The sequence below is a fragment of the Pipistrellus kuhlii genome, unplaced genomic scaffold, assembly GCF_014108245.1.
Source record: "Pipistrellus kuhlii isolate mPipKuh1 unplaced genomic scaffold, mPipKuh1.p scaffold_m20_p_3, whole genome shotgun sequence".
Lineage (NCBI taxonomy): Eukaryota > Metazoa > Chordata > Mammalia > Chiroptera > Vespertilionidae > Pipistrellus > Pipistrellus kuhlii.
In genome coordinates, this window is record NW_023425529.1 from 17,515,583 (window position 1) to 17,529,017 (window position 13,435).

General features: G+C 35.8%; 1 protein-coding gene across 1 annotated transcript in view; it reads right to left on the minus strand.

Annotated features, from left to right (window-relative positions):
• Positions 1–398: 398 nt before the first annotated feature.
• Positions 399–13,435, minus strand: part of LOC118729852 (ovostatin homolog 2-like) — a 41,214-nt gene continuing 28,177 nt past the window's right edge. The window contains exons 25-36 of the mRNA XM_045587742.1: positions 12,700–12,781; positions 11,958–12,114; positions 9,706–9,789; positions 8,687–8,852; positions 7,905–8,116; positions 6,175–6,384; positions 5,614–5,738; positions 3,170–3,260; positions 2,731–2,799; positions 2,009–2,111; positions 946–1,019; positions 399–527 (exon numbers count right to left, since the gene is read on the minus strand). Coding sequence (XP_045443698.1) covers positions 967–1,019; positions 2,009–2,111; positions 2,731–2,799; positions 3,170–3,260; positions 5,614–5,738; positions 6,175–6,384; positions 7,905–8,116; positions 8,687–8,852; positions 9,706–9,789; positions 11,958–12,114; positions 12,700–12,781 — 1,352 coding nt within the window. The 3' untranslated portion in view covers positions 399–527; positions 946–966. The remainder of the gene's footprint in view (positions 528–945; positions 1,020–2,008; positions 2,112–2,730; positions 2,800–3,169; positions 3,261–5,613; positions 5,739–6,174; positions 6,385–7,904; positions 8,117–8,686; positions 8,853–9,705; positions 9,790–11,957; positions 12,115–12,699; positions 12,782–13,435) is intronic.

Consider the following 13,435-nt stretch of genomic DNA (forward strand, 5'->3'; position numbering starts at 1 on the left):
TAAAATGCTCTTGGATTACCTTCTCAATCATGAACATAAATTCACTCAGTGCATCTGTCAGTCAATTTGTGACTCTGCAATTCTCCTCTCCCCCCCCCCCCCCCATTTTTTGATAATCTTTTACTGAAACATTCCTGTGTGTTTTGGTTTTTATTTTTGTTTTCTTGAACTCACATGCAATTCTCTTCAATTTATTCTCTTTCTTTACTCTTCATCAACTTTGACTTTCTCTGGGTATTAGGGATTCCATATTTTCTGTATATCATAATGGCTAAAAACTTGAATTTAGTATTGACAATACTATGTAGTTTGCTAACAAATGAAGTCCTGCATTTTTTTTTTTAGGATGGAAATTATGAATAAAGTACTGAAAGAAAAGAAATTCATAGACTCAAATGTGAAATCACAGCATTTAATGGGTAATAAGGAAATAAAATTTGAGAAGTCATACAGGTTACAGACTATGAATGGTTTTCTTTCAGGTTGATTCAGAAGGATAAGTTTGTTCAAAGCAAATAGCTTTCCACCTGGGATTTAAAAACATATGTAGACATCAATAAATATATAAATATACAAACATACCTATACACACACACACAAATACACCCACATACACATTTAACATATACATGACTATTTATAAATATATGCATATACAGCTTAATGTATATGCATATACAACATAATGACCTATCAACTTATAAAACAAAAAAGGAGGATTTTATTAAGTGAGAGACTTGTAAAAGGCATGTACATAGCTATACATTCTTTCAAGCTATTTTAAAGAAATTAATAAAATCTTAATGACTATGAGAATACTCATCTAGCATCCAATCTTCCATAAATAAGAGACCTTTCTTTGTGTCATTTATTGTTCTATCTTTAGGTTTTCATTTGCTTACCAGTTGTGTTTTCAATGTTTTATGATATATTCAATTTCCTTACCTTTTCCTGTGCTTTGTTTTCTCAAAGGGAAACTGAAACACTGTTGACATTGTAAAAAACAATGGCATACTCATCTGGAAAATAAAGGAAAAATTCATCCTTCTTAGATCTCCAACTTTCTATAATCAGTTAAGTCACACAATTGTAGATACACTAGGTCTAATCTTTTCAGTAATTTTGCAAGACAGTCAATCACTTCTGTTTTTGAAATCCAAAAATGTCTTATTACAATTTAAGGCACTTGCCCTTGCCAGGTGGCTCAGTTGGTTGGATCATCAACCCTTATAACAAAAGGTTGCCGGTTCCATTCCTGGTAAAGGCACATACTTAGGTTTTGGGTTTGATCTCTGTTGGGGAATGTATTGAAGGCAACCAATGTTTTTCTCTCACATCATTGTTTCTCTTTCTCTCTCTCCCTCTCTCTCTCTCCCTCTCTCTCTCTAAAAATAAATAAAAATATATTTTCCAGTGAAGACTAAGAAAAAAAAGTTTAAGGCACTTGATGAAATATATTCTATTAGTAAATGACAGAGCCAGAATTTAAATACTTCCTGACAAACTTTATCTGACATTCATCAAGGAACTGATATCATTAACAATCCAGGGAAATTCTGTATGGTCTCTATGACACCTTAGTAATTGGTTTGGAACCTAATCAACCAACATTTTCCTATAACATTTCAGAATATTGCCTATTCCCCTTCTCAAATTGAAATTCATAAAGGTAGCATAAAATGGTAAGACTTGCCAGTAATAATAATAACAACAAAAAGGAGATGACACTTAACATAGTTTATATTTCAAGTTAAAGGGATGCTATTACACGTAGTATCTAAAGGATTCTAGGTTTGAAAAATTCTGGTAATTGGAAACTGGCCCTCTCAGTAGATATATCATGAAGTAAAAAACAAACAAAAAAAAAACACCAAAAACAAATCATCAGTATAAAACCATTTGCTATATAGTTTTTGTAGACTGGAGGTGATTTTAGAAAATTTGGCAGCTCAGGGATTGTTATATTTAGATATTATGTTCACTAGCTTTAGGGTTGTTGCTCACCTACCTGTTTCATAATAATCATAGACCATAACTGGGGCTGGCTGAATGTTGGACACAAGGTTGCTTTGCTCAACAGAGAAAGTGAAACTCTTTGCTGGACCAGAAACCTACAAAGATACAAATTACAAACACATCAGAGTAGATCTGGAAACAAAATCACTGAGAAAATAGCTCCAAAAGTTCATGATGTACCCAATTAAATAGATCCAGGGTACTAATACTTTACATAATTTTATGGAATGACTTAATCTTAATAATTAGGTAACATTAAATTGTATATAAATTTAAATGCCATTGCTTATATTGAGATGCAGGAAATTTAGTTGAAAGCAGTAATGTAGGCATTCATGTGAATGAATGGTAATGATATACACATAGAAAGAATGATTCTAGAACTCATGTCACCTTCCCTGGAGCTCAAGTCAAAGGTATAAAAGAATTATACATCTACTCTGTTACCAGACTATGTTAGATGCCATGAGGAGTGAAAAACAGGGAAATGATGCTTCTAAACCTGAGAATTACCTAGTCAGGCAGTCAAGACACATGAAATAATATTAGAGTTAACAGGGAAAAGGTGAACATTGGAATAGAAGGCCACTGATAGAAGACCACTGTCCCATATTTTTTGAGAAACCCTGTCATGTATATCTATAAGAAATAGACTCATCCAATCAGAAGAAAAAGAAAAGAACAAACCATGGGGAAAATTATTACTCAACTTACATTTTCCAAGAAGAAAAGAACATGGTCATTCTTGACTTTAGTCTTCATCACTTGGCCATTGTTCTCAAGCTTTGAAGAAATTGTCAGGGAAGGATGGGGAACAAATATTAAAAGGTATTATTCTGATATTGAATACTTCATAATTTTTATTTAACTAATTGTCAGGATCTATATTATGGAATGTTCCCTTGTGCCATTATGTTTGCATAAGCATAGTAGAATTAAAGTAAGAAATAGATTATAAGCTATGAAAAATAACGTCTGCTAATTGCTCTAAGTTGATAACACCATCCTTCCACTGTTGCAGCAAAAATGAAAATGTGAAGTATGAATAAATTTGTTTAAATGCAGAATCCCACAGCTTGGTTTTGCTAACCAGTTATTTCTTCTACACACTATTGCTTTTCCTGTGCTGAAAGACTGGACTTCTGTTATTTACCTCCTCAGTGGATGACATGACTGGAGTAAATCCTGAGAGCATTTTTACATCAACAAGGACCATTTTGGAGGTATTGCGTATTCCAATGTATCTGAAATTTAAAACAAAGCACAGCGTAGACATCAGTTTAGAAAAGTGACTCATTTTATGGTACGGGTTGTGGGTACAAACATACTAATTAGCCATAGGTCTGGAGGAAAGGCACAGCTAAAGAAAAAACACTTGATGAAAGCCATTCTTTTATTTATTTATTTATTTATTTATTTATTTATTTAATTTAAAAAAACAACAACATATCTTTACTGATTTTAGAGAGGGAGGAAGGGAGAGAGATAGAGAGATAGAAACATTGATGAGTGAAACATCAATTGGTTATCTCCTGCATGCCCTTACTGGGGATGTGCCCCTAGTGGGAATCAAACTGGGCATGTGCCCCTAGTGGGAATCAAACTGGTGACCTGTTCGTTCATGAGTCAGTGCTCAACCACTGGGACACACTGGCTAGGCAAGAAAGTCATTCCTAAACATCTTAGAATAGGCATAACTAGAATGATAATGGATGAGACGAGACAAAGCAACATAGGTTGAAGTAAATAATGGATTATTTGAAACTAGAATCTATAATACCTAAATCCTGCTTTTAAGATTACCTGAAGTCTTAAAGACAGAACTTATAAACAAAGCCTGTAAATTGATATTATATGTACCGATAGCAGCCTTAGATTTGAATAAAACTTAAAGAAAATATTTGTTTAAAAAGTGAGATATTGATAGAATCATAGACATGTCCCTAAGAGATCTAGGCTATGTCCTTAACACTGGAAAGGATTGTTGGGACATGAAGTTAAGAGTTCTACAATGTATTTAGTTCTTATTTTAGCTCTGGTGTTCATGATATTATCATTTGGAAATCCTAAGAAAATCCTCCAAACTAATTTTTCTCAGTGTTTATTCACATATTAACTAAGGTTAAAACTCTTTGGTGTCTATATATAATGTCTATAAAAAACCAATAATTATATATATATATATATATATCGTGTTTCCCCCAAAATAAGACATTCTCTGAAAATCAGACCTACTTACAAGTTTTCTTCTGAGTGAAATATAAGGCATCCTCTGAAAATAAGGCCCCCCTAGGCTAAACATGAGAGATTTGGTCCACTGATAGATACTGAAAGATCTTGGAGTCATAAGAAATTCACCAGGAAATTCAGGAATTGGATTGTTATGATGATGTTCCAGAAGATGATGACATGATTGTCATTGAATAAATGAGTAAATTCTTGATACTGTAGAATTCACAGTTTGTCTGGTTTGTGTTGACAACTACCATACTCTCGTACCGTATACAGGTAATAAATTTCCTTTATTTTCATTTAACAATAAATGTGTATCGTATTCTTCTTCATGGAAAAATAAGACATCCCCTGAAAATAAGACCTAGCACATCTTTGGGAGCAAAAATTAATATAAGACACTGTCTTATTTTCAGGGAAACAGGGTATATAATTGATTTTTTACAGAGAGGAAGAGAGAGGGATAGAGAGCTAGAAACATCGACGAGAGAGAAACGTCGGCCAGCTGCCTCCTGCACACCTCCTACTGGGGATGTGCCCGCAACCGATGTAGGTGCTCTTGATCGGAATCGAACCTGGGACCTTTCAGTCCACAGACCAGCCCTCTATCCACTGAGCCAAACCGGTTCCGGCTACATTTTTATATTTTAAAATACTTATTTTGCTATCCTACTGTGAAAATTAAAAATCTGAAATTTTACTCTGTACAGTTATAAAATAACAGTTGTAGGTTTTGCCCTCTAGGCATCTCTGTGCTTGTTTATAGGTGGAAAAATAGTATTTCTATTGTCCAAAATGAACAGCATTTCCATTAAAAACAAAACAAAACAAAACAAAAAAAAACACCCAAAAAACATTGTTGTAGTATTGGTGTGTCAGAAGCTTGCAAATTTCACTTACACACAATATAAATTATACTTGCATAATTCTAGCTTAAGATGTATTAAATTGCCGAGGCCGGTTTGGCTCAGTATCAGAGCGTCGGTCTGCGGACTGAAAGGTCCCAGGTTCGATTCTGGTCAAGGGCATGTACATTGGCTGTGGGCACATCCCCGGTAGGGGGTGTGCAAGAGGCAGCTGGTCGATGTTTCTCTCTCATCGACGTTTCTAGCTCTCTATATCTCTCCCTTCCTCTCTGTAAAAAATCAATAAAATATATATATATAAAAAAAGATGTATTAAATTGTGGTATCTAGACAAAAAGCCATAAAGTGATTATGCTATAGAAATTATGCACCAACAAGTAAAATCATCATTGGTTATTATCATTCATATTTTGTTATGTTGCTACTGTCTAAAATAATTATTTTTATATATATTTACCCTCTCTCTAATCTGGGAGTTGATATTAAAATGGACACTTACTTGATGGTTACTGTCAGCTCAAAATCATTCTGTAATTCATCTGAACAGTTTTTCTTTGCCATTTCCAAGGAAAGGAAAAATCCGGATTCCTTCTCAGATGGTAGCACATTATACCTAAGGGTAGCCTAGGAAAGATAACAAATCATTAAAAAAAAAAAATCCATCTACTTTTTCTGTAGTAAAACCTGTAGGACTTATTGTTTCTCTTATTTCCATGACTAATGTACTTTATTTTATGTCTCTACTTATCAGGGAATAAGGCTAAATGTAATTATTTAGCTTTCAGAATACACAAGAATCTTCAACAACATAATTTAATAAAAATGTCAGAATACTTTTTAACGGTGACATTCCTCAAGAAACTCCCCAGTTACCCAGTTATCCTTAAGATTAAATACCTCTCATAAAATAACCTGCATTTTCAGCTATTAATTAGAGAATGAGTAGAAATAATGACGGAATTATGTAAAATGGTAAAATAGCACTTCATATATAACTCAGTTGATAACCTGACCTTTTTACTGGCAACATTCATTTCCCTCTCAGGTAGACTTCTATTACCTGAATAAATGCAAAACCTTCTCCTTCTACATCCACTGTGTATTGTCCATATGCTTTTGTTAGTTCTGAACGCTGGACGAGTAAGCGGTTGTCATCGTTAACCTGGAAGACCTCACTGTATTCTTCATTGCTAACGGTAACATTGTTTTCACCGTTGGCGAATGTTAGCTTCATGTAACGGGTTACGGCAAGAAGACAGACAGCAGTGTCCTATATGGAAGAGTATAAGCAATAGTACCAGCTCCATTACGCTGCAAGTTTTAGTTATCATTTGACAATAGGATTGGACTAACAACTCTCAGGGGGTGAGGGAAGAGATTGGACAAGAATCTTACACCTATGGATGAAGACAGGGGTGGGAGGTAAGGGCATGGGGTGGAGTTGGGGATCAGGTGGAGGGGAGCTATGGGGGAAGAAGGGAAAGAGAAACACCTGTAATAATCTGAACAATAAAGATTTATTATTAAAAAAAAAAGACAATGAAATTTGAATCAGTCCATGAAACATCCCAAGACAGGTCAATCTCTCTATATAAAAGCCTAGTATGCAAATTGTCCCCAGTGGAGTTTGAACAGGAGACTCACTATGATGTGTGCTGACCACCAAGGGGTGGTGCAAAATAAAGGAAGGCACGGCTGGCAGCCGGAAGGTCCTAGTTGGCCCTGATTGCAGGCCAGGCCTAGGCACCCTACTCATGCATGATTTCATGCACTGGGCCTCTAATAGAACAATGAGAAGCAATATCTTAAAGGACAGGACATTTGCTTGTGCTAGTTGCTACCATTTAAATTGATTTTTTTCTACAGATCTCAATCAGATTTTATTTTTCTAAAAGATTATATAATCTCGCCGAAGCTGGCTTGGCTCAGTGGTAGAGCGTTGGTCTGCGGACTGAAGGTCCCAGGTTCGATTCCGGTCAAGGGCATGTACATTGGTTGTGGGCACACCCCCTGTGGGGGTTGTGCAAGAGGCAGCTGGTTGATGTTTCTCTCCCATTGATGTTTCTAGCTCTCTATCTCTCTCCCTTCCTCTCTGTAAAAAAATCAATAAAAATATAATTAAAAAAATAAAAGATTATATAATCTCTGCTTTTGTAAGTAGTGCCAAACACTTTCTGAAAAATCAAAATGTTATGTAATTAAGTTGCCTTGGATGATGACTGAATTTGGAGATAGCTGTTAAGAGATTCACAAACATGGTTTTAGTCAGAAGCTAAGACTGAAAAAAAGTAAAGCCAAGAGGGGAGTGAAGATTTTCCCTGTGGGAATAAAACTTCATTTCTTTGCATTTAAATTATTTTTCCTGCTAAGAAAAGATATATCGATACTAGTAATAATTGTTTTTCATAATTATTTTTTCTGTTATCCACTCATTTCATCTGTTTTCCCCAAAGTGCAGACAACAGAAGTAAAGAAAAATACTTCTTCTTGGTTGATATGTAGTTTAACCATAATATCATCAGCTATCTAACTTATCACCAAGAATCTGGTGTTTATGACAACAATCTCTTCTAGCCTTACATTTTATTTTTACTGAGTAAATAGAGATATAGATCAGGCAAAATTCATTGAAAAGGTACTTCACTTTATTAATCTGTACATAAATAAGAGTCTCTGATACACAAGAAGTAATAAATCATTGTTAACTGATTAGAATAGGACTTATAACAGCAAATATCCTTTATCTTTGCTGTCAAATATCTTTATTAACACCAGACTTGCATCAATTACCTGGGTGGAAGAGAAGCCTCCTTGGGAATTCATTTGTTGAGCAACCCACTGCACAATCTGACTAGCATAGGCGAGGTCAGGAGCTTTTTGGGAAATGATGGCCAACAGCACATAGCAAGTCTTTTCAGTGTCGGCAGAAGGGGCCGGAGGAATAAAGTATGGGTGTGCTTCTGTCTTGGGTTTCTTAGCTCTTTCCCAATATATTACATTATCTGAGAAAAAGGAAGAATTTTAACACAGTCCTTATAAAGAAAACTTGATTGCATATAAAATGATGCAAATTCCATTTCTTGGCCTCTGTTATAGACTGAATTGTATGTCTCAAAATTCAGATGTTCAAGTCCTAAATGCCAGAACTTCAGAATGTGACTCTATTTGGAGACAGGACCTTGAAAGAGGTGATTCAGTTAAAACAAGGCTGTTAGGGTGTGCCCTAATCCAATCTACTTAGTGTCCTTAGAAGAGGAAATTTGGATACGTGAAAGAGACACCAGGGGTAATGCACACAGAAAACTCGCACAATGTGAACATGGAGAGAGGAGATGGTTGTCTACAAACCAAAAATATGGCTTCAGAAGAAACCAAACCTGGCACAGACACCAGGGGGGTGAGAGCATGAGTGGGGGCAAGGTGGGCATAAGGACACATATGTAATACCTTAGTCAATAATAAAATAAAATAAAAAGAAAACGGAAAAAAAGAGAGTGTCCCTACATGAATGCTAAGAAAGTTTCATCACTTTATTCCCAAGGTCATCTCTATTAGCAAAAGTAAATAATTACTTTCTTTGGTAGCAGATTGATCCAGAATCTGGAGTAAGGATTCCACCTTCTCCTCTTTTCCAGCTAATGCAAAAACATAAGCTAGCATTGCCTGATTGTAGCCATTGGTGACACCATTTTCCATTGCCTCCTCCAGGAAAAAGAGCCCATGTCGCAGAGCAGGAAACTAGTCATGTAGAAAGACAACATATTTTAAAATTATACACGAACACTTCATAAACTTGCTGAAAAAACCAATCACACTTTACATCTGAGATTATGTATCCTTAAAACATATTTTACATTCAAACCTGTTCATATGTATACATATGTATTTTTCATTATAAGTATCAATACAATTAATTTTAGATGGATTACTAGTGTTTGAGAAATAAAATTTAAATAATCTTAAAATGCTGGTTTCTATATCTGATCTGTCATATTTCAGTTAATAATATAAATTTATTATATGTGGCTAAGAATACACATTTACTTTTAGACTTAAGATGCATTATTCGATTACCTAAAATAGAAGCTTATATTTCTAAAGATGGTTTTTGAGATAGACAATGATCCTGAAAGTTCCTAGTATCCTTTTTTAGGAATAGAGTGTGCAATCAGATAACTTAACCTTTGGGTTGGGAGGCAGCCAAGATGAACAACACTTACATTGAAATGTTTACACATTGAATTGGTTAGAGAAACAGAACCTAGGTTATGGTTATACTTAGTGCATGGGTTCTTAATCTAAAATTCATGGCTGAACTTCAGAAGATCTGTAAATACTGAAAACAGAATGAAAACCTCCTGTGTGTGTACATATACTAGTACATATTCTCCCTAGGGAAAATCTCAATGGTGTTCATCAAAGATTTCTATGAATGAAAAATAGTTTGAGTAACATCAACTCAAAGAGAGGTAATGAATGAAATGTTCTTTTGATGTTTCATCTGGTGTAAGAATTCCAAATCACTCTTATTTCACAGTCTATCCAATATGCATTCAGCTGACTGAAACAGAAAGATGATGAGAATCCTTACAGTAAAATTGAGCCCAGCTTCAAGGAATGCTCCAACAACATATGCAGTGAGTAAAATGTCCTCCTCCTCCTCTTCTACTTCTTCCTAAACACAAAGGAACAATGAGTCATACAGGATGGCAGAGCACAAAAGAACAGCTATCCTTCTGAAGTGAGACAAGGGATAAAAGAAGCACTGAAAACAATTACTATTATTTATAAACCTGAAAATGTGTAATTTTTAAATTAAGTTGTTAATAACTATGCTGTTTGAATAAAAATTCATTAAGATTCAATGTAATAATGAAATAAAACACACAATTAATCTCAAGTATACTTAATGACATGTATAATTGTATTTTTATGGCCTGGTATTAAGCATGAATTACAAGCAATTTATACGAAGAGCCGTATTTTATTTAATTTGGTTTTAATTTGAAAAAGCAAAGGATTTCTCATGGGATACAACAGAAAGTTGCTGGGAAACTTCTTAAACAACCCCGGAAAAGTATCCTAAGTGGTAACAATGATCTGGTCTCATGGATTCTTGCGGTATAAAATTAGAAAAACATTTGTAGGTTATGTAGTTTGCAAACTGTGCATAAAATTACCCTGGGGAACTTATGAAATAAACCAGTATTCACATAAGAGATTCTGATTCAAAAAGTCAGGAGTACAGAATAGGGAAATGAGTTTTAATGGGTGTTTTAGTGATACCAAAGCAAGTAACATTCACTAGGCATTTGGGGTCACTGATCTAATATTAAATTCTTGTTTTATTTATTTAAGCAAAAAGTGACTTCTCTCTTCCATATAAATAAAAAAGACACCTCTAAAGAGCTCAGTTATAAAGGTGTAAATAATGGGAGATGTTGGGCACTAAAATAAGATGTGGGGACCCAAAGCACACACTTAAGCTATAGCAGGTTGTATCACTATTCCTCTGCAGTGCAGGTGTTTATTCTTCTCCTTGCTTTTTTCTCTGACCCAATTCAAAATGCACACACACACACACACACACAGTTATGGAAAAAGGATTGGGTAAGATCAGACAAACTGATGTAGAGACCAGCAATGAAGCCATTAAGAAGAAATGAGGGGATGTTTTAGAAGAGAACACGAAAAATTCTGATTTTCCACATGGGAACAAGTGCTATTCTCTGTTAGGGGCCTCCTAATGTGAGGAGTAAGTTTGAAATAATTCAAAGACATTTTTTCATACTACGTAATCATAAAACAATGCGAAAACAATTCACATTAAAATTAAATACCATGCAGAGTTGTTATTCACCTATACTTTGAAGTGGATTAGCTTTACATTCCAAAAATCCAAAAATAAAAAGTGGTGATTATGAATAAGAGCCAAAAGAAAAGCCCAGGATATCCCAGAGGCTAACAGGGCATGATAAAATATCATGATAAGGGATTTATAGAGGAAAATAAAAATGTGAGGTGAATCAAGGACACAGGATGGGATGGAGGTGGGTAGCAGTCTACAAAGGAAAACAGGAGGGAGAATGCTAGTGATTTACCTAAAGATGGACAGAAAAGGGAAGGAATGATTGTTGTCCCAGACATACATCATCTCATCTGCGTTTTGACTTAGGGCAAGCTAGGCCTTCATGCTTTGACTTGATAAGGTATCGGAAGAGTGCTTCATTGAAAAAATGTAATTTACTAGATACTCCCCCTAAAATTTTTTGTCACTCATAAATAGGAATGAATTCCTTACTCAAGGCCCCCTCCTTTAGTATATCTTCTGTCTCTAAACTTATGAAGGTCTCCTCTCTAAGTTCCTTTTCTCACCCCATCCTCCTCTCTCTAGTTTATATCTTAACCCTTTGCACTCCGAACCATTCTGGACATTGGCTACCAGCTACTCGACGCTACTTTGCGGCAGAAACGTGTGTTGAATTAATTCAATTCCCTGTAATCACTAATAAACTGCAATGTCCCCCCTGAGAGGGGACATCCGAGTGATATGCTAGAATTCCGATGTCCCCTGAGAGGAGACAGTGGAGTGCAAAGGGTTAAAATAGATTGGTTCTATGGAAGGGCTAAACACAGTAAGGCAAATAAATAGTAGATTCAAGAGGAGCTATATCTCGAAGTGATGCTGCTGACTAATACACCACTGGCCTATGACTTCAGCAGACTCAGAAAAGGTAATATTCACAAGAAAAAAATATTCTTGTTCCAGGGTAGTTAGGCCAGAGGCAGGGAAGGTAGACAAAACAAAGAAGCAGGGAAAACATACTACTGTTAATCTCTCACCTCCCAGGCATTGTGGAAAATCTCGCCATCACTCTTAAAGCCACCATTGCTTTCCTGTTTGCTCGAAAGCCAGATGAAGGTCTGTTGTTGAACTTGTTCATCAATGAAAACATACTTCTTCATTCTCTCAAATGTCTTAAAGGTAAGGGCACTGAGCCTGCAATGCGTACCACCAGTTAGACAAAGGTTGGATAAGAAAGGAATGATAATGTCAGCAACTCCACAGATTCACCACCATTGTCTCCTTTGGGGTATGGGTGCATCCAATTTGACTACTGTTGACTAATGAGTATGGATAGTGGCTCTGTCCTTTGGGGCAATAAAATGTTTTGAATAGCAATATGTGAAAATAAGAGTAGGTAATTTCCACAAAGTTCTAAATATATAGTTCATTAGATTATCCTTTTATGGTGAGAGTGGGTATAACTAGATGCTTTGTTTTACTCTCCTGAGTAGAGCATGGGACTCTGAGAAATGCAGACTAAGTTGTGGCATTTTTCATGGAGTTAACAAGCTATGGAAGTAGAGGGGCTCTCATTAAATTTGCCATGAGACTTTAGGAAGACTGCATTAGAACTGGAATAACCAACTATTTTAGTATTATTTAGATTCACCTTTGTAAATTCACGTTGAAACCCATTTTGCTTTTTCTATTTCCACTGAACTCAACTGCTCTCATTCTCTAATAAGCCCTCCTCAGATCATTTCTACATTACTTTAAAATAAAATTTTCATGTCTCACCATATGCTTCCTTTCTGATTCCTCCGCCAAAATGTGCTATATGAGCCATCAATGTTCTTGAAAGACAGCTGCTTTTGATAGCCTAAAATACAACATTGCAGGAAATTATTTTGTCAATATAAGAAAGTTAGAAGAAAAAGAATGATGTAGTAAATGAGCCATGTGTTTTGGTGTTAGGTAGACATAAATTACTAGATGATCATTTCAATTTAACTTCTGAAACTCAGGTTCTCTATCTATATTGAGAAAAAATAACTTCTACCTTGTCCGGATTTAATGATACTATGTGACAATCTATAATAATAAAAGCATAATATGCTAATTAGACCAGAGAGCCAAACAACCTTTTGGACGTACTTTCAGAGAAAGCTACAGGGGCCAGGGCGAAGCAGAGGTGGTTAGGAGCGAACAGGCAGGCAGACAAGCAGTTAGGGGCGATAAAGCAAGCAGGCCAGCGGTTAGGGGCAATCAGGCACGCAGGCAGAGGTGCTTAGGTGTGATTAGGCAGCAGTAGAGCAGTTAGGGGTGATCAGGCAGGCAAGCGAGCAGTTAGGGGTGATTAAGCAGGCAGGTAAGTGGTTAGGGGCAATTAGTCAGGCAGGCAGAGGCTATTAGGGACAATAGCCAGGCAGGCAGAGTGGTTAGGGGCGATCAAGCAGGCAGGCTGGTGAGTTGTTAGGAGCCAGCAGCCCAGATTGTGAGAAGTATGTGTGACTGCCTTTTTTATGCCTGATCC